Source organism: Elephas maximus, chromosome 12, assembly GCF_024166365.1.
Source record: "Elephas maximus indicus isolate mEleMax1 chromosome 12, mEleMax1 primary haplotype, whole genome shotgun sequence".
Taxonomy (NCBI): Eukaryota; Metazoa; Chordata; class Mammalia; order Proboscidea; family Elephantidae; genus Elephas; species Elephas maximus.
In genome coordinates this window covers 79,315,191-79,335,413 of record NC_064830.1, presented here as the reverse complement: position 1 = coordinate 79,335,413, position 20,223 = coordinate 79,315,191, and the positions used below count along the sequence as shown (strand labels likewise).

At 43.0% G+C, this 20,223-nt stretch overlaps 1 protein-coding gene across 6 annotated transcripts in view; it reads right to left on the bottom strand.

Moving 5' to 3' along the window:
- Positions 1 to 1,352: 1,352 nt before the first annotated feature.
- TMC5 (transmembrane channel like 5) overlaps positions 1,353 to 20,223 on the bottom strand; it is a 98,548-nt gene continuing 79,677 nt past the window's right edge. For all 6 annotated transcript variants that reach the window (XM_049904204.1, XM_049904201.1, XM_049904205.1 and 3 more), the window contains 9 exons: positions 19,827 to 19,924; positions 17,260 to 17,355; positions 14,459 to 14,534; positions 14,203 to 14,336; positions 12,758 to 12,931; positions 6,543 to 6,621; positions 4,277 to 4,381; positions 3,096 to 3,138; positions 1,353 to 2,328 (listed from right to left, as the gene is read on the bottom strand). In XM_049904204.1, the coding sequence (XP_049760161.1) occupies positions 2,282 to 2,328; positions 3,096 to 3,138; positions 4,277 to 4,381; positions 6,543 to 6,621; positions 12,758 to 12,931; positions 14,203 to 14,336; positions 14,459 to 14,534; positions 17,260 to 17,355; positions 19,827 to 19,924 (852 nt within the window). In that variant the 3' untranslated portion in view covers positions 1,353 to 2,281. The remainder of the gene's footprint in view (positions 2,329 to 3,095; positions 3,139 to 4,276; positions 4,382 to 6,542; positions 6,622 to 12,757; positions 12,932 to 14,202; positions 14,337 to 14,458; positions 14,535 to 17,259; positions 17,356 to 19,826; positions 19,925 to 20,223) is intronic.

The window sequence follows — 20,223 nt, the reverse complement described above, 5'->3', positions numbered from 1 at the left end:
TGATATAAGATTCCGGGCTCACCATTTGCACATTTAATAAGTGCCCTATGTGGCTCTTACGGTCAAGCGAGTTGAGAAAAACTACTGTACTCTAAATCCTAGATCAGTGGTTGTCAACCCTGGCTGCCAATTAAAATCCATCTGGGAAGCTTTAAAGAAAAAATATTGATGCCTGGGGCCCTGCTTCAAGGATGCTAATTGGTCTGGAAAGGGGCCTACCAAAGTTGTTGAACAGCTTCCTGCATGATTCTAAGTGGAGCCAGGGCTGAGAACTGCTGCCCAAAGAAGGCTGAAAGGACTTGGTGAGAGCTGGGCTAACCAGGCTCCCCCCTATTCCCAGGCCAAGTGTTGAAAGCTTCCTTCTCACATCCAGCTGTGCATGGGAAACTACAGATTAGATCTATCGTGTTTACACCTCCAGGAGAAGCAGGGGCTGCCCTAACGTGGAGACAAGAGATGGATATGAGTGGAGAAGGATTCCAGATATAAGCAGTTAAGATGTGGTAAGTAAGCAAAAATGATGAAGGAATGCTTTTAGATGGAGTTCACATTTCAACACAGAAACCAAGGAAGCACAAACAGCATTAAGACAACACAAAGGGAAGGCATCAATTCAAATATCGATCCCACAGGGCTGCCTTCACTGATCCCATAGGCATGTTATGTCTCCAGTAATCCCAATGATTTTCCTGCATAGCAGTTGTAATTAATGGTTAATTACTAAGTTAATGTCCAAATTAATCTGCTAGACAGTAACCAGCATGACAGCAGGGTCTGTCTGACTTGTTTACCATCTGGTTCACCACCAGTTGGCACATATTTGTTGAATGAATGAATAAGCAAAAGGACATGATTTTTAATTTTTTAAATTTGAAACCACTAGCAAAAATGATACCTATATTAGCTGATTCAGTTGTTGAAGTGAATGAACGAATGGATAACTGAATGAAAAAAGTGAATCAGTGACTGAGCATGAGCTGGGTACTAGTATTTCAAATGTATCTTAAATGTTTTCTGAATTCAGTTCCAATTAGATTTCATGTCAGGGATTACTTAAATGGAGACTCCTAACTCCTGAGGAATTTGGTAATTGCACCCTTTTGGAACCTTCAGTTTTAAGTACAGTTGCATGCCTTATTGGCAAATCTTAAAAAAAAATGCTATATATGCATACACTCACTTCTCACTTCTTGGCATGATTAGGTTCCAAAGACCAGGTCATTATGTGAAAATTGGCATTATGCGAAAATGGAAGATAACTACATCAGATCACAAAATGGAAGATGACTACACCATTACATAACTGTGAAATTACATCATAACTGCCAAACCACTGAGAATCGTGGCCCAGCCAAGTTGACACACATAACCATCACAGCCAATGTTACTCTTGCCTCGCACCTCAGCACGCATTACTGCCAGACATACATCAATGCACAAAATAGTCAGATAGTAGATTTTTTACTACTGTCGTAAATAAGAAATGCCAGATAATGAGAGCCGATAAGTGAGGAGTACCTGTACGTACATACATCCACACATATGCATATACATAGATGACACAGATAGAGATTAAAAACATCACCACTGATTTATGATATTGGTTCACAATAAGACTGATGGTCATATATGAAACCTCATAGGAGCAGAATCCCACTCTATACCAAAAGACTCATGTACTTCATATGCACTAAACCCAAAAACAGCTCTAAACATACAGTCCAAGACCTCTGGTTATATTTCGCCTTTGGGTGACATGGCAATGTTTTTAGTTCAGAGTCACAAACAAATGTAAGTTCCATAATTCAGAGGTTTCACATCCCTGACTGAGGATCACATCTTTATTCAGCCTGGGACACTTAGCACCAATTTCCAAACCTTTGCCAGGAAAGCAAAGTGACATACCTCTGACTTGACGTCTGGGGGAAGAAATCTCTAAGGTCCAATAAGTCATATGCATATTTCTTGAAGATTAAATACATCATTCCCAGGTTATCTCTTCCAAGATTTTTGTGGGCTAGTTTAAATATTACAACAGTCTTTATTAGAAAACTCAAAGTGTTTTATCTTGAAAAATCAGCAATTCATTCAGGTGTTAAAAAACTGCAGGGAATGCCCAATTTTCTTTTGGTATTTACATTGTGGTCCATTTCCACTCTTGGCTAAAGGCTTCTGTAATTCTCCTTCTGGGCAGCTCCTAAAGGTCCACGTGTCATGAAGTTGTTGTTCTACTTTTATATTCTTTCTTTATTTGATTGTTGTCTGGCTAGCACAGCCATCATCAGGCCTTTGGATTATTTTCTTGAATGGATCTCCTATATCGCAGGTCTGAGTTTGACAAGAGGAAAGAAAAGTTAGCACAGACATGCACTGCCCCATCTCTACAAGGGAAGACCAAGTTGGCCTTCAAGATCCCACAGCTTCTTGGGCCTTCTTTACCCCCGTGTTTTTAGTTTCTTCTATCTTCCTCCTTGAATCCCTATCATTGAATGTTTTCAGTAAATGCCATGCCAAAAAAGATGAGGGGTTGGTTGGTTGGTTTCTTCTCCAGCATCCATTCCCCTTTTGGCATCAGCCCCAGGTTGTCTTTGGGAAGTCCCCCTCCCTGCACTCTTAGTCTGTGTAGCCTGGTATGGTCACACCATCTTTATCCTGAGATGGGGCATGTGACTCAGATCTGGCCAATGAAATCACGTTTCCATGGCCACAGCAATTGTTTCAGGGAAAGGCACATCACCCAACTAGATCTAATGAAACGGTATGAGAATTCTGGGTTTCTCTTTCCTAGTAGACATCAATCTGAAATATAAGAAGCTGATAAAGCTGTCTTACAATAAGTAGAAAGAGCCTATGTGAGAAAGGATCTAGCATGAAGAGCTGAACAGAAAGACAGAAACCAGGTTCTGGTGACGTAATGTAGCCCCTGCTTCTAGCCATGCCTAAAACAAGAACTGTTCTTTGATTTTTGCTTAAACCAGTTTGGGTTGGGTCTTACAATTGAAAAAGTAACAGATATGCGGGCAATTCTGACCCTCTGTCATATGTCATCTGAATTTCAAATTAGTGTCTTATTCAGTGCCAGCTCGGTTACTCACCAGGAGTAGCATCATGTTCCCCCAAATGCAGAGGGCCTTGTTGCTGAAAAGAAGAAAATAGGCAACCGCATCACTGGAAGGGAATGTAGGTCCTGGGTCTTGTATAGGTGGAAAGCTTTATGAGCCCCCACCATTGTAAAAGTGAGGGGTGACAGCCAAGGCTCAGCCACAGAAATATCTAGCTTTTTTTTAATCTTTATTTTTTTATGGACAGTGATTCTGTTCTTCCATTCATTCACTTAACAGATATTTACTGAGCATTTACAATATGCCAGGTAATATATTAGAATTTGGGACTGCAAGGCTGTAGGCAGTCCCTACCCTCATGGAGCTTACAGTTGGTCCTCTAGACCCCTTACCCAAATTGTGCTGACAGTATGTATTTGGGCACAGAGAGTTAATTACACAGCAGTCCCTTTCATCGGGTTCAAAACTTGTATTTAAATGAAGGTGGGTTTACTATTTATCAGTATTTTCCAAGGAAGCCAGCAAGGGCTTTAGAATTAGAAAGGGCAGGGCTTCAGGTATCTCTTATATCCTCTTGGTAGGAATATAAATTGATATAATTTTTTTAAGAGAGTGATATAGCAGTATCTATTAAAATTACCATGCTCATGCTCTGTGGCAGAAATACTCAAGATAACTGTAACAAAAATGTTTCATTATACTATTTTTAGTAGTTAAAAAAAAAACTGGAAACAACCCAAATGTCTAAGACATAATATTAAGTGGGGAAACAAAGTTATGATATTATTTGTATATATACCCTACTTTTGTAAGCAATAAATGCCTTTCCTAGATGCATATATGTTTTCAGATGCCTAGGGAAAAAGGTCTGGAAGAACATACACTGAACCATTAATAATGGGAGGAGGTTACAGGGCACTTTTAGTCTCAGCAAGATATCCCTTGGTATTACCGGATAATATAAAAGCATATGAGATCCACAAGGAAAGGGGCTTTGTTTTGTTCATCTTGATAACCCCGGCACCTAAAACAAGGCCAGGCATGGAAAGTGTTGAATGGTATTATGTTTTAAGTAAAAAAAAATTACAGAAATGTTTAACAGTAGAAAGTGAAGTCCCTTATGTGATGCCAAGAGCTGGTATCTAGTTCCCTGCTGCACTTTTAAGAAGGAGGCAAGTCTGTGTCACAGGGTCCCCAGGCAACTTCTAGCTCACCTCCACCTCTCTCCTTTCCAGTGTAAGTGAGCTGGGGTTCGCTCTCTTCTCCACATTCTGCAGCTTAAGCAGCTTCTCTATCAGGAACATTTTATCTTTGCCCTCCTGCCAAGAAGAATCAAAACAAAACAAAAAGACAGAGGATAATGATGGTGTGGGGTTGAAAAGCAATTAATGGGAAGAAGGGGATTTTTAGGTTTTTAGAATCCTAGAAGGTGGAGAGAGGTTGCTGCCATGTTTTCTCTTCTTGAAAGAAAAGAAACATTTCACAGCAAAGCCAGATTGTCCCAGAGAGCCTTCCTCCATTGTAATATTCCCCTCAAAAGGAATTCCCCTAGTATGCTTGAATAGTAGCCTTCTTCTAGAAGCAATTTCCATGCTATTGTCTGAAGCCCCAGGACAAATGGTTTTCAATATGCCCCTCCTTGGCAGACTCTCTGCTCCAGGACTCTGGCAGGGCACCTAATTTGCTGGCTTTGTCCGGTCCTCCCACTGAAAAGCCCAAAGCTTATAGCTCTGCGCCTGAGGATGTCAAGTACGTTTCTTTGGGGAGTTATCTGTGTTAATGGAACAGAAACACGGCCCTGCTGCATTCATCCAGATCAACAATTGGGAAGGGGAAAGGGGAAGAGAACATGGCCTCCCCAGGAGTGTAATTACCTTCCCGTGAACCCTTGTTGCAGAATTAAAAAAAAAAAAAAAACCAATGCCATCATTCCGACTCATAGCAACACTATAGGGTAGAGTAGAACTGCCCCGTAGAGTTTCCAAGGAGTGCCTGGCAGATTCAAACTGCTGACCTTTTGGTTCGCAGCCATAGCACTTAACCACTATGCCACCAGGGTTTCCTGTTGTAGAATAAGAGAGGGATATATTCCCCCGTGTGCTGTGGTGTAGGAAGCACTGTTGATTGCCCAGTCTAGGTTAATGATGGTAGTCCCATTTCCCATGCCTGTTTCTCTTTAAACTTTCACCCACTAATTTTAGCATCCATCAGTGGATCTTGCTTGCAACAATTATTACTGTGGGGTTTGCTTCATGATGATATTCTGTGTTTCTCATTCCTTCTACAGTTATTAATTGGAGTTCTCCTGTAAGGAAGCACTGTCTCTGGGAACTGGTATTATTAACAAGTCTGCCAGCTGACTTGGATATAGCACAGTTATTTGGAAATCTCTGGTCTGTAGCTTCTGTTTTCATACTTTAGTGCAGGATGACCCTGAGAGTTTGTAAAAATGCAAATTCCTAGGTGCCACCCAAGAGATTTTGATTCCAAGAGGCGGAACTGCATTGTAGTTAAGAGCATATAGCCTTTGGAGTCAATCTGCCAGGTTCAAATCCCACAATTTACTAGCCCTGTAATTTGGGGCAAGTCACTTCACTCCGTAAGCCTCAGTTTCCTATGCTTCTTAGTTCAATCAAGTATACAAGCCCAAATGGGCAACACCTTCCCAAAAGCAAAGACAAGAAGGCAGGAAGGGACGGAAAAACTGGACGAATGGACATGGGGAATCCAGGGTGGAGTGGAAAAGGGGGATAGTGCTGACACAACACAGGGATTGCAAACCAATGTCACAAAACAATTTGTGTATATAATTTTTGAATGAGAAACTAATTGGTGCTGTTAACTTTCACCTAAAGCACAATAAAATTAAAAAAAAAAAAAAAAGAACTATAAATGGCCAGAGAAAGAGGGAGATGGTGAACCATTAGAGATTAAAAGAAACTTAAGAGACCTATCAACCAAATGCAATGTGTGGCCTTTTTCTGGATCCTGATTCGAGCAGCCCTCCTGTAAAAAGACACTTAATGGAACAAGTAGGGAAATTTGAACATTAACTGGATATTAAATGATATTGAGGAATTATTGGTAAGTTTTATGTGTGACGATGATACTATGGTTATGTTGTTTTTAAAATATTTTTCTCTTAGAGATTCATATAGAAGTTTTGACAGATGAAATTATATATCCTAGATTTTGCTTTGAAATAATCCAGAGATTTGCAGGGTAGGGGTAGTGTAGAGGAAATGAAACTAGCGTTGTGTAGCTGATTCCAATTCACGGTGAACCGGTGTGTGTCAGAGTAGAACTGTGCTCCATAGGGTTTTCAGTGGCTGAGTTTTCCCAAGTAAGTATATTTATGTTGATACCTGGTGGTGGGTATATGAGAATTCACTGTACTATTCTATTTTGGAGGATGTTCAGAAACTTCCATTATAAAATGTTTAAAAAAGAAGAGAGGGTAGAGGGAGCAAGGAGACTTACATTAATGATCTGTTCATGAAGTAGTCTGATCATCACCTTCCTTCCCTGTGTGATCTGCCAGTAAAGGTAAGTGATGATTCTGGAAAAGAAGAGAAGAATGACAGACACTCTTGCCAATGCTTTACAGGCTCCAAATTTCACTTGGGTGAAAAGGATGTGATATTTGATTGCAAATGGATTTTGGCAAGGGTGTTCCTGAAAAGGTGTGTTGGGGCAAGTTGTAGGATGAATACATTAGTGCAGTGGTTCCCAACTTGGCTGCACATGGAATCGTCTAGGAGGTTGCTCTAGAATCTAGATCAACTCGTTCCAATACTGTCTGTTTTTGAGTTTTGCCTCTTTCCATGAGGCGTTATAATCTCAAATGCCAACAGAGCTAGCCTTCTTAAGAGGGATAGTCATTATTCATCCATCCAGTCCTTTCAATGCAGGAATATGGGATCTTGCATGTGGATTTCCATGCCAGAAACTGGCAGATCTTCTACTTTTTAACAAGAAGCCAGAAATTTTTATTTTTAATCTGAAAATTAAACCACAAACCCATAGCACTGAGGATGTGAACTACAACTTGTCTTCAGATCACATCTGGCCCTGGAACTGCCATTTTTTAAGTCTGCTCAACAACATGCTGCCTCTTCCATTTTTTAAATATATATTTTATTTCTGGTAAAAATATACACAGCAAAACCCACTCTCATTCAACAGTTTCTAGACATATGATCAGTGACACTGGTTACATTCTTCATATTGTGTCAATATTCTCGTTATTTCTGTTTTAGTTGTTTTGCTCCCATTGACTTAAACTCTTTGCCCCCCAACTTTCTCATCTATACTTTAAAATAGCTGTTGTCCATTTGGTCTTATATAGATGATTTTTTTATAAGATCACAATACTCGAGGTTGACAATCTTTATGTTTTGAGCTAAAGTGTTATTTAAAGGTTACTTCAGGGGATAGTTTCCATTCAAGTTTTGAAGAGTAACTCAGGACAATATTCTCAGGATCTCCTCTAGGAGTCAAGTAAGTTTGGATTCTTCAAGAATTTGAAGTGCTGTTCCATTTTTCTCCCTTTCTATCAGAATCCATCTACTGTGTCCCTGATCAGAACATTCAGTAGTGGCAGCCGGGCACCGTCTAGTTCTTCTGGTCTCAAGGTAGAGAAGGCATTGGTTCATGGAGACAATGCTGCCTCTTTCTTTTGAACAATTATTTAGGATTCCTTTGCTTTCATGTAAATCCAGCTCTGTCTCTCCTGGTATACTTAAACTGGGAGCTACTAAGGCAAAAATAAGTGTTATTCTGGGTTTTTCTAACATGGTAAATTCCAGGAAAACAGCCATCCAACTCCTGAGCTACTACTAAGAGGCAGCACTAATGTACTGTAAAGATCACCAGGGCATGGGGTCAGTCAGACCTGGGCCACCATTTACAAGAGGTAGGACTTTGGTTTCCTTCTGTAAGATGGGAATAATACCACCTTAACTTCCTCAGGGATGGGTGTATTATGTAGATCAACTGTGGTCAACAGATTAATGGATTATTTGTCTAACATCAGGTGCAGTGCACTACTCAGTTCTGGCTGTCTAGGTGACACCTAACATAGGAAAGAGGCCAGCCAAGGGAAACTACCAAGGAGGTGGGCTTCAGAGAGAGATGGAACACACCAACCATCCATGCCTAGAGATGTCTCCATGGTTACCACCTAACGAAGGGAGCTTATGAGAGTAAGAAACCAATTAGTTCAGGGAGAAGGGATGGAAGAATCATTATATTTCCCAACAGTGATACACATAGAAAAACATGGCTTCACGTCTCATAAATAATTTGTGTGATCTGGTGAAAGAAACACCAAACTCACAGCAATGGTCATGACAGAACACCAAGGCTACAGATATAGCAGAACACATATCCCAGAAACATGACCAAAGTTTGGGAAACTCTCCCATGATGATGATCAATATTTACAGAAGTTTCCAAACACTAGTCCATTAGGACCTCAGAGTCACTTGGAGGAACTTATTATAAAGATTCTTTGATCCTAGGAATGGACCTACCACTGTATCCAAAGCTTTAGGGAGTGGAGGTGGGAAATTCATGCTTTTGAAAAAACTCTCTGGATAATTCTGATGTAGGAACTACTCCTATGAGTGGAGACACCTGAGTTATGGCCCCAGTTGTGCCTGTGACTCACCCAGTATAATACCAGGTGCATTAAACGTAGCCCATGAAATCTGTGGCTAATTGCCTCCACGAACAACTGTTTCCTTTGCCATGAGACCAGAAGAACCAAATGGTACCCGGCTACCATTACTGAACATTTTGATCAAAGATTTCATAGAGGAATCCTGATCAAAAAGGGGAAAATGCAGATAGAATTTCAAATTCTCACAGACTCCAGACTTTCTGGAGCCAGGGAGGCTGGAGGAACCCCTGAAACTAACTGCCCTGAGATAACCTTTAAACCTTAAGCCAGAAATATCCCCTAAAGCCTTCTTAAAACCAAACAATAGTTTAGCTTAACTAGTGAAGAATGTCCGCCTTGAGCACTGTCTTCTTTTAAAGAACCATCTATATGGGATCAAACTGACAACAGATACTCAAAACACTAGATAGGAACCTCAGGGACAGTGAGTTTGTGTTAATGGAGGAGGAGCAATTCAGAAAAGGAGGATGAGAATGGTTGCACAACTCAAAGAATATAATCAATGTCACTGAATTGTACATGTAGAAACGGTTCAATTGGTGTATATTTTGCTGTGTATTTTCAACAACAAAAAAGTCTCCCATGGCCCTCTGAACTGCACCAGACTTCAGAGGGCATCTAGTCCAATGGCCCATCACACGCAAGAATTTTTCCTAGAGCAGCTTTTCCCAAACAATAGTTTTTGGAGAACCACTGTCATCATTTTTGCCTTATCGTTTTATCACTTGTACTTTACTTAATATTTTTCCTTAAACTGGCTCACTTTTTGATTTGAACGCGTTCAGTACTTGGGCCTCTTTATCTACACACTCTCCTCCTTGGTGATCTCATCCTGTCTTGTGGCTTTAAATACCATCCTTATGCTGATAAGTCCCAAATTTTTATCTCCAGCCTGTACCTCTTCCCTGACCTCCAGATTCTTATAGACAACTATCTCCATACCTTTACTTGGATGTCTGACAGACATCTCAAACTTAGCATGTCCACAGCAGCTCTTGCCCCACCTGCTATCTTCTTGGGTTCAGATAATGGTGATTGCATTCTCCCAGGTACTCTGGTAAAAAATCTGGCCATCCTCCCTGATGCCACCTCTCATACCTCACAACCAATTCTTCAGGAAATCACGCTAACTTACCTTCAAAATATATCCAGAATCTGATCACTTCTCACCTCTTCCACTACTACCACCCTGGTACAAGCCACACCTGGGTTATTGCAAAAGCCTCCTGTATTGGGTTGAATAGTGTTCCTCCAAAATTCATGTCCACCCAGAACCTCAAAATATGAACTTATTTGGAAATAGGGTCTTTGCATATATAACTAGTTAGGTTAAGATGAGGTCATACAAGATTAGGATGGCCCTAAATCCAATATGACTGGTGTCCTCACAAGAAGAGGAGAGGACACACGGAGACACAGACACACAGAGGCCATGTGACAACACAGGCAGAAACTGGACTGTTGCAGCTGCAAGTCCAGGAATGCTAAGTATTGTCAGCAACCACTAGGAAGAGGCCAGAAAAGATTCTTCCCTGAATATTCGGCGTCTGTCTGTGTAATGCATGTTGTTGGCTGCTGTCAAGTTAGTTGGACCCCTACTCATGGCCACCCCATGCAGTCCATAAGGTTTTCACTGGCTGGTTTTCGCAAGTAGATCACCAGGCCTTTCTTCCTAGTCTATGTTAGTCTGGAAGCTCCACTAAAACCTGTTCAGTGTCCTAGCAACATCCAAGCCTCCACTGACAGACAGGTGGTGACCTGCACATGAGGTGCATTGGCCAGAAATTGAACCCAGGTCTCTGCATGGAAGGCGAGAATACTGAGCCACCCTTTGTAATATCACAAATGCTGTCTTGACCCAGTTTTGAGGTCCCAGCTAGAGGCCAGTGTGTTCCCCTTCTTGAACAATTGATTAAATCCGTTCTCCAACCACTCCCCTTACTGGTGTGAGCCACTATGCACCCGCCCGACTCTGCATCAGGGTCAGATACCAAACAAGTAGGGACAGCTTCTATGCCCCACCCACTCTGTTTGCCATACATAAGCCTTCTCCAACAAGTACAGCTTTTTACCCTGTCTCCAGTATAACCCCTGAGTGGCCCCAAGGGGCATGCTGTGTTCTCCCCAGGGAATGGTGAATATAGTAAAACCTTTAAAACTTTCTAGGTCTCTCTTTCTTAATCTGCCTCTGGCCTTACCATATCTCATCCAAAGCACTAGGATTAAAACGCCGTGCTTGCTCTCTTGCCCCATCTACAGTCATCTTTCATCACGGTAGCCTGAGTGATTCTTTTGAAACCTGTCAGATTATGCCACTCCTTTGCTCAAAATCCTGCAACAGTTTACTCCAAGTAGAAGCCAAAGTCCTCAGAATGGACCCTAAGGCCTAAATAATTTGCCCCTCAACCCCTGCCTTACATCTGTAACTCACCCTATCCCCTTCTCCAAGTTCACCTTGCTCTAGTAGCGCTGGCATCCTCACTGGCCTCGAATGTGCTAGGCTTGCTCCTGTGTTAGGGCTCTTAGACTTTATGGTCTCTGCCTGGAACTCTCTCCCAAACATATATCCATACTCCTTATCTCCATCAAGTGATCACATCAGCCAAGCTTCCTTACCCTTTGGCTTCCAGTTGGGTTCAGCCATTGGAGGCAAGAGGCATTATTTTCCCTTACCCCCTCCCTGTTCTGCAAGTAGCTGTCCTCTTTGCCAACAGTTCCTGTCAGGCAGCCCCTGCTCCATGCCCCAGCAATTTCCAGTCTCTGCTAACACCACTCCCTCGCCTTGTCCCTTCAGGCCAAGGGGCCCATAGCAGCTTCCCACTGTGGCTCCCCACACGGTACTTCACCTTCCCTGCCGGTTCTTTTAACCTGCCCATACCTTTGTAAATATTTTCATGAAACTTTCTTCAGTTAAACCCTTTAAGTGAGCCATCAGCCTCCTGCTGGAACCTGGACTACTACTACCAAAGAAAATCTGTCGTGCCAACAAGGATAGAGACCAAATCAGAGGAGAAAATAATAATAAAAGGTTTTATTATTATTATTATGCCAATCTTTATAATTAAATGTGTACTCTGTTTAATCTGGCCTGGCTTTTAATGGAACCTACTGTTTCGTATGATGTGCCCCCCCTTCCATACACAGGTTAATATATTTAAAATAACATATCTTACAATTGATGTATACATTGAATGTTTCTGATTTCCCCAAAAAGCTGTCATTACGTCAGCGGTGCTTTGGTTGACAAAAATTCAAAGGTAAATACAATATCCTACATATCCCCATACCCACCACATATCAGTAATGCCCAAATCATCCTAACATCTCAGACAGCTAACAGTCTCAGAGCCACACATATAATTTTCCTAAGCATTCTCATAGCCCTTTTTTCATTTTATTCTCATATCATCTCTTAGGAAACCCTGGTGGTGTAGTGGTTAAGAGGTATAGCTGCTTACCAAAAGGTCCGCAGTTCAAATCCACCAGGTGCTCCTTGGAAACCCTATGGGGCCATTCTACTCTGTTCTATAAGGTCGCTATGAGTCAGAATTTACTCGATGGCAGTGGGTTTGGTATCATCACTTAAGAGAGTCAATAGGTATTGCTTTTTTCATAAAACAGGCAAAGAAACTAGACAAAAAAAAAAAAAAAAAACACCTAACTTGTTGCCATTGAGTCGATTCAGACTCATAGTGACCCTATAGGGCACAGTAGAACTGTCCCATAGAGTTTCCAAGGAGCGCCTGGTGGATTCAAACTGCGGACTTTTGGTTAGCAACTGTAGCCCCTAACCACTATACCACCAGGTTTTACCCACCCATTTCCGAGTAGAATCTGGATCATCCACAGTCTTGAACTCTGCCAGAGCCCTCTGCTTCTCCATCCCGTGGGCTGTCCATCTGACAGTCATGAAGTGTCCCCGTCCCCACCTGGACCCCCACCCAGCTGCTTCTGCATCCCCTGCCCCCTACCACCCACCCACTCTCCCCATCCCCTGCCAAGTTCCACTTACAACACAATGAGGGTGAGGATGAAAAAGAAGTGCACGCTTTCAATGAGGTTCCGGTAGATCCAAACAACCCAAACGTAGCCAGGTTTGCTATTTAGGGTATCGATCCAGCTGTAGATGGAGTGAATGAAGTAAGGCAGACCTCGAAATGGGCCACAATCAGCTGAAGGCTTCAATCTGGTAAAACACAGGACAGAAACTCAACTCTGGCATGAGGCTCAGGTATTGTTTATTCTAGAATCAGGGTGTCCTTCCTCGACTCCTGACCTGGAAGTGGCAATTCTTGCCTGTTCCACCCACTGCCCTTTTCTAGCTCACAGCCTCAGCTGAGGTGTTTTGTACTTAGGACCTGTACTCTGAGGACTAGCTGATTAGACCAGGGGTATCATCTGATCCAATGGTGGCCAACACAAAGGCCAGGCAGTGACCTATATGGTATCCTGGCTTGAACCAACAAACTGGGCCAATCATTCCCTTCTTGGAAACTTGAATTAAGAAATATGAAGACAGAAGTCTGTCAGCTATAGAAACTGAAGCCGTAACAATGATGGCCATATATAGGCAGTTGTTATCAATGAGCAGAAACTAGAGTGCAGCAGGAAACTGGTTAGAAGAGAAAAAGGAGAGGAGATGTAAAAAGTAGGACATGGTGAAGCAGAAGAGCCTGTCCTGAAGCTCCTTCAGTTCCTGATGGTTCCAGTGCCATATGCATCCTAAAAATCAACTCCCTTATTTCCTTTGTTCATTCGTTCTACAACTCTACAAAGGTTCATTGAACTTCTACCAGGCACTGTGCTAGGCAGGCCCGGGGGGTCCCATAGTAAACAAACAGACATGGTCCTGCCCTCTTGGGCTTACAGTTTAGTAGAGAAGGAGCATAACTGATGAGTAAACAATGAAACAAACAAAGTGTTAACCATTTCTGACTATAAACAATGGAACGAAGAAAGGAAGCAGAGCCCTAAGAGAAGGAAGGATGAGGATGGTCTGCAGACAGGATGGTCAAGGAAGGGCATGTCTTAGAGATGACATTCAAGCTGAGAACCAGAGGATGGGAAGAAGACAGCCATGCAAGGGAGTGGGGAGGACATCCAAACAAAGGACCATGTGGGGAGGAGCTTGCTGGGACCCCAGAATGGAACAAGAGCATTTGGGCTGGAGGACAGAGGAGCCAAAGTTAGAGGAGGTTGGAGAACATAGGAGGGAGCCAGATCAGACAGGACCTTTCCGTTAGCTTGAGTAAAGTTCTGTTCTCCATGTCAAGGAACTGGCCTATGCCCCTTTCAGGAAGCTTAACACATGGCACAAGCAAGGAAGCTGCTGGTTCCTTACTGTGGCACCCTGATGTGTGACGCCCATGCTAGGATATAGTCTCCTCTTGGTTTTACTGTCTGTTGGTAACTCACCCACCCATCTCTAAAACATCACCTTAAGGCCCCATCTCCTACCTCCAGATGGTGATGGCCAGGGTGCACAGGACTCCGGCAAAGGATGGGAAAAAGAGCAATAAGATGAAGAAAGTCATCATCTGTGAGGCCCGCCAGGCTTTGCTCGGAGGCTGGAAATTCATCATCAGGCTGATCTGAGGAGAGAAGCAGCCCATCTCCCATCTGCTGCCCCCACCCCCACAGGTCCCTCCCAGGCCCTCCCCAGGTCACATGTGGCTCCGTGAAGCTGGTTGGGTCCCACTTCGGATGGACGCACATTTTTGACATAAAACATGATGAAAAGAGCAATCGTTTGGATGAAGGGCAGAAGAGGGCAGAAGAAGATTCCAATCCTGCAAGAGAGAGAGGGTGAATGTCAGAGACCAGAGGACACGTGAGAGGTGGGACTCAGATACGAGGGTTTGGAAAGAAGGGGAAGAGATGGCTTCCATCACAGCTAAGCAGGCAATTTCCGGCCACACCCAGCATCCACAGATGCTCTCTTCCCAAAAATGGCTTTGCAGAGAACGCAGTCACTGAACCAGCAGATGACCTCCAGTATGCCCTAATCTGGCATATCCCGAAGTGGGGGACATGTCCCTCCTTTCTCTGACCCCTCACCCTGTGCTATTCACGAAGGTCTGAGGCCCTACAGGGACAAGGCATTTAACTGCACTGAGTTACAAGTGAGAAAGGCGTTCCCTCTTCAACCCTCTTCCATGCTTCTGAGGACCCAAAGAAGAAAATCTTCCTTTGGTACTAGATTGTCTTTAACTCCTCACACTTGCCAACTTGCTTTTTTATTTATTTATTTATTTATTTTTACCAGACTCCCATTTTGAAAAGCAAGTAGGCTTTAGCCTGAGAGCTTCGACAGGCAGCAGCACCTGGCTAAATTTACTGGCTTTTTAAAAATACAATTGCCTTTATTTTCCCAGTTATTTCCAATTTATGTCAAATGACACTTGATTTTACAATTCATTTGTGACTGCAAAAAAAAGATGACTTAAAAAATTTAAGTAAAAACGTGGCAAACCAAAAACCAAACCAGTTGCCACGGAGTCAATTCCAACTCATGGCCACCCCATATATACGGAGTAGAACAACCACTCCATAGGGTTTTCAAGGCTGTGACCTTTTGGAAGCATGTCACCAGGCCTTTCTTCTGAGGCACCTCTGGGTGGACTCAAACTGCCAACCTTTTGGTTAATAGTCAAGGGCTTAACCATTTGTGCCACCCAGGCACTCCAAAAAAAGTGACAGACAACTTAAAACAAAATATTAATTAAATAACACTATAGGTGATACATAAAAAAAAAAAAAAGATCTGCTATCAAGTCAACTCCAATTCATGGCGGCCCCATGTGTGTCAAAAGTAGAGTGGTGTTTCATAGGGTTTTTGATGGATGATTTTCCCTTGGGAGATCACCAGGCCTGTCTTCCAAGGTGCCTCTGAGTGGGCTTAAACCTACAACCCCTAGTTAGTAGCCTAGAGGTGTTTGTACCACCCAGGGACTCCTCAGGTGATAAAGCCCACCACTCACTGCCACCGAGTCAATTCCAACTCATAGCAACCCTATAGGACAGAGTAGAACTGCCCCACAGAGTTTCCAAGGAGTGCCTCATGGATTCGAACTGCTGACCTTTTGGTTAGCAGCCGTAGCACTTAACCACTACGCCACCAGGGTTTTCCAGGTGATATATAGATATGCCAAAAAATGGGCAGGTTTTCCTCCCCTCGCCTCTACCATCATTCCCCTTTGCATTGCTGTATCACCTTCTTTGAAAACTCACCATCAAAGGCAATATTCTCCTAAAACTCACAGAGGCTAAATCTAATTGCTACAGAAAATGGAAAAGATTTGTGTTTCTGATTGTGCTTATTCACGGTTTATCAACAAAACCCTTAAAGGCACAAACATAACTCCAGCCGTCTCTGTTGGTAGTTTTCCCCCCTCACTGCTCACAGTTCTTTTTGGCACCTTCAGTCAAATGGTCACAGAATGAGGGCTTGGGCTTTGGAATTAAAGACACCTGGCACAAAGTCAGCATGGAGTATCTATTAATATCTGTTAAATAAGAAGGTCCCTGGGTGATGCAGTTTGTATCCAACTACCAACCTAAATGTTGGTGGTTCGAACTCATCCAGTGGCACCACGGAAGAAAGGCCTCATGACCTGCTTCCGGAAAGATTATAGCCAAGAAACCCTACGGAGCAGTTCTATTCTATAACACATGGGGTTGCCAAGAGTCAGAATCTGACTTTTTAAAATGTTTAATAGCTATAGAGGCCCCACCGGACAATACATCAATGAGTGAAGCAGGCCAAGAATAAGAAACACACAGCCCTCTCTGCCTTTCTGTATTTTCCCTCTTCTCTTGGGACAGAAATGCGAAGCAATGTTTTCTACTGTAAGAAAACTAACACCATAAGGGTGATGAGAACTGGCAAATCTATGCTGGTGAGGCAAAGGTTCAAGGTGAGGGACAGGGCAAACTGAAGACACCCAGTGTCCCCAGGTGGCGCAAGTGATTAACGCACTCAGCTACTAACTGAAAGATTGGCAATTCAGGTCCACCCAGAGGCACTACAGAAGAAAGGCCTGGAGATCTTCTTCCCAAAAATCAGCCATTGAAAACCCTATGCAGCACAGTTCTACTCTGATGCACGTGGGATTGCCATGAGCCGAAGTCGACACAATGGCCATTGGTTTGGGGACCCTCGCCCAGGTCAAGGCCCAGCCAATTACTACTACGAAGGAAGACGGGACAGACCTTTCCTTTATTCAAAAGAAGCCAGGAATTTTAAAATGTTATGTAAACCCTCCTGGTCTTTTAATATTGGCGGTTAAATTTTCAGGAAAAGCACTCTGGGGAGTCAGCAAAACACATCCGCAGGCTAATCCCTGCTCTATGGGATCTTGTCTGAAGTCCTCAAGATTTCATAAAGGAAAAGAATAGTCTGGATCTACATTCACATTCTCAGACTGGCTGCACAGATTTAAAAACAACAGCAGATGCTGGGGCCTCGCCAATGAAACTCCAAGTCCCCAAGTCAGGTGGGAACCACAGACTTACCACACCAGGGTTTGTGCATAGATCAGCTCCAGGACGTTTCTGGCGATGTCAAACTCCTGTAAGCCAAGGCTTGTGATAAGTTTCATCCCAATGATTCTGCAAAAATGTGCTGAGTTTACTACCCAAACCATCAATTTCGTCCTTCAAAAGATTCCCCCAAGGACTATGTCGATCAATTAAGGAGACCCTCACTAGTTGGGAAGAAAGTTGTAAATTCCCTCGCCAATTTTTTTTTTTTTTAAGTTCTAAGTATAAGCATGTTTTTGAAGAAATAATTTCATTCCTCTGATGTTAGTGGAAATAAGTACACAATGAACAAGAGGTTTGTTATAAAAATTGAGGGAAAATGGAATTAATACAATGCATTCAAATGGGGTGCTGCTAGAATGATTTAAAGAAACCCAGAGAACATTTTTAAACCGAATTATTTCAGCCAGCACACATATTATCTTGTTTAGCAGTCCTGGTGGCACAATGGTTACGCAATCGTTTGCTAACAGAAAATTGGCGGTTTGCGCCCACCCAAGGGCTCTGAGGGAGAAAGAAGCCCTGGTGGAAGAGTGGGTAGGCAGTTATCTGCTAACTGATAAAAGTCAGCAGTTCAAAGCCACCAGCACTCCACAGGACAGAGATGTGGCAATCTGCTTCCATAAAGATTTACAGCCTTGGAAACCCTATGGGGCAGTTCTACTCTGTCCTACAGGGTCACTGTGAGTCAGAATTGACTCGACAACAGTGGGTTTAGAGGCTCCTCGGGAGAAAGACCTGGCGATACGCTCCCATAAAGATTACAGCCTCGGAAACTGTATGGGGCAGTTCTATTCTGTCACAGGGGGTCACTATGAGTTGAAAACTGACAAGATAGCAGTAAACAACAACGATTATCTTGTTTATACCATTCTTTGCTTATTAAACCTTTTTTCTCACGGGCCATAGGAACTCAACACCCTCCAACCCAAATAAACCCAAAATTGCTTAAGTTTTTGGATACTGCTGTCAATGGTTAAGAGTTCGGCTGCTAACCAAAAGGTCAGGAGTTTGAATCCATCAGCCACTCCTTGCAAACTCTATGGGGGCAGTTCTACTCTGTCCTGTAGGGTCACTATGGGTTAGAACCAACTCGACGGCACCTAACAACAACGACAAATCCAGATTAAGAAGCCCTGGTGGCATAGTGGTTAAGAGGTTGGCTGCTAATCAAAAGGTTAGTAGTTCGAATCCACCAACTACTCCTTGGAAACTTTATAGGGCAGTTCTACCCTGTCCTATAGGGTTGCCGTAAGTCGGAATGACTCAATGGCAAAGGGGTTTGTTTTTTTTTTAAATCCAGATCAATAGTGTTTCCCTATTTTCTAAATCCACAAGAGGGAAGCAAAGGTCTCCGTTTACCCTGCGGAGAGCTGAGGCCACACCGCTTTCTTTATACAGAGGAGTCATCATCAGAAAAACTTTTCACCTTTATGTCCAGGCCCTGGACAGAAGCTGGAATAAGAGTGAGTTTGGGTAGAACCGGGTGGAGAAATGTGGCTTTCAACCTATGTGGCATTCAGTCTATATGGCATTCAGCCTATGTGGCATTCAGCCTACACGCTGAGGGAAGAATCACACCTTATCCCTAGATCCTAAATCAACAGCTCATACAAATATGCAAATGTCTACATTACAATAAATTAAAATAAATGAATAAGTAAACAGAGGACCACATACAGGTCAGTGATGACAGTCCCTCAACATTTAATATTAGTGGCTAATTTATTTCTATCACTTATACTTGGCGAGGTCTAAAATAAAAGCTAGTATATAAATTAAATTAAAACTATGACCTAAGTTTATACGCACTGACAGGGAAAGATGCCAGTGGATAGTAATAAGGTTAGATAAACGCACTGTGATTCTACACTGTGACCATTCTTTGGTTTTTAAAAATTATATAGCACACACACATACAGCAGTATGTGCACATAGGCATAGAAAAAAAATCTGGGAGGATATTCACTCAACGATTAAAATATCTACGGTGGATAGGATTTCAAATGGCCCTCAGTTTCTGTGTATTATTTTCAGAACTGTTGTAAGAGAAGGTTGTAAAGGGCCTACTGAACCAAACGAACTGTGCCAACAGGACTGTAGGTCAAGGTGGAATCTTAGTTAATTCAGACGGAAGCAATACTCCAGGGGACAACAGGCAGACTTGGAACGATGCATCCTCTGAGCGTGTAAGGGGTCTGTACTTCCTGCCTAGCCCAGAATCGGGCTGTGGTTACGGAGTCAGGTAGTTATTACTCAAGACTGACAAACAGATACGTTGTTGTTGTTGTTGTTGTTAGCTGCCCCCAACTCATGGCGACCCCGTGCACAATGGGACAAAACAGTCCCTGGTCCTGCATCATCCCCATGATGGGTTGTGGATCAGACCAAGGTGACCCACAGGGTTTTCTGCTCAGCATCACAGCAAATGCAAAGCCTCCAGTGACAGACGGGTAGGGACTACATTTAAAGTACACTGGCCCGCGTGTAAGGCGAGAATGCTACCACTGAACCACTACTGCCCCCCAACAGTTACTTACTTCCTCAGAAACTCCCCCAGAAAGGAATCAGCCAAAGAGAACACGAAATCCATCAGAAGGAGCCGGTAGATTTCCTGGCCAACGAGAGTTTCCCAACACTGGAAGGCAATCAAGAGTCAGGATACAAGATGGGGATGTTACCTCCGCCCATTCTCATTAGCACGCGGCTATGAGACCAAGTGCTTGTGTACCCAGAAAAGACTGGCATTCTTGGCAAAAATGCACCATTAGGCTGATTTTATTTTCAAGGGCGTTCACTCCCTTTCTCCCTATTAAGGCTGTCTTCCACATGCACCAAACCTCACCATCTCTCCTCTCAAAACTTTCCATCTCTGTCCTAGCTCCTCTGGATCCCAATTCTCAGCCAGGGATAATGAGCTTCTTCCAGAAAACAGAA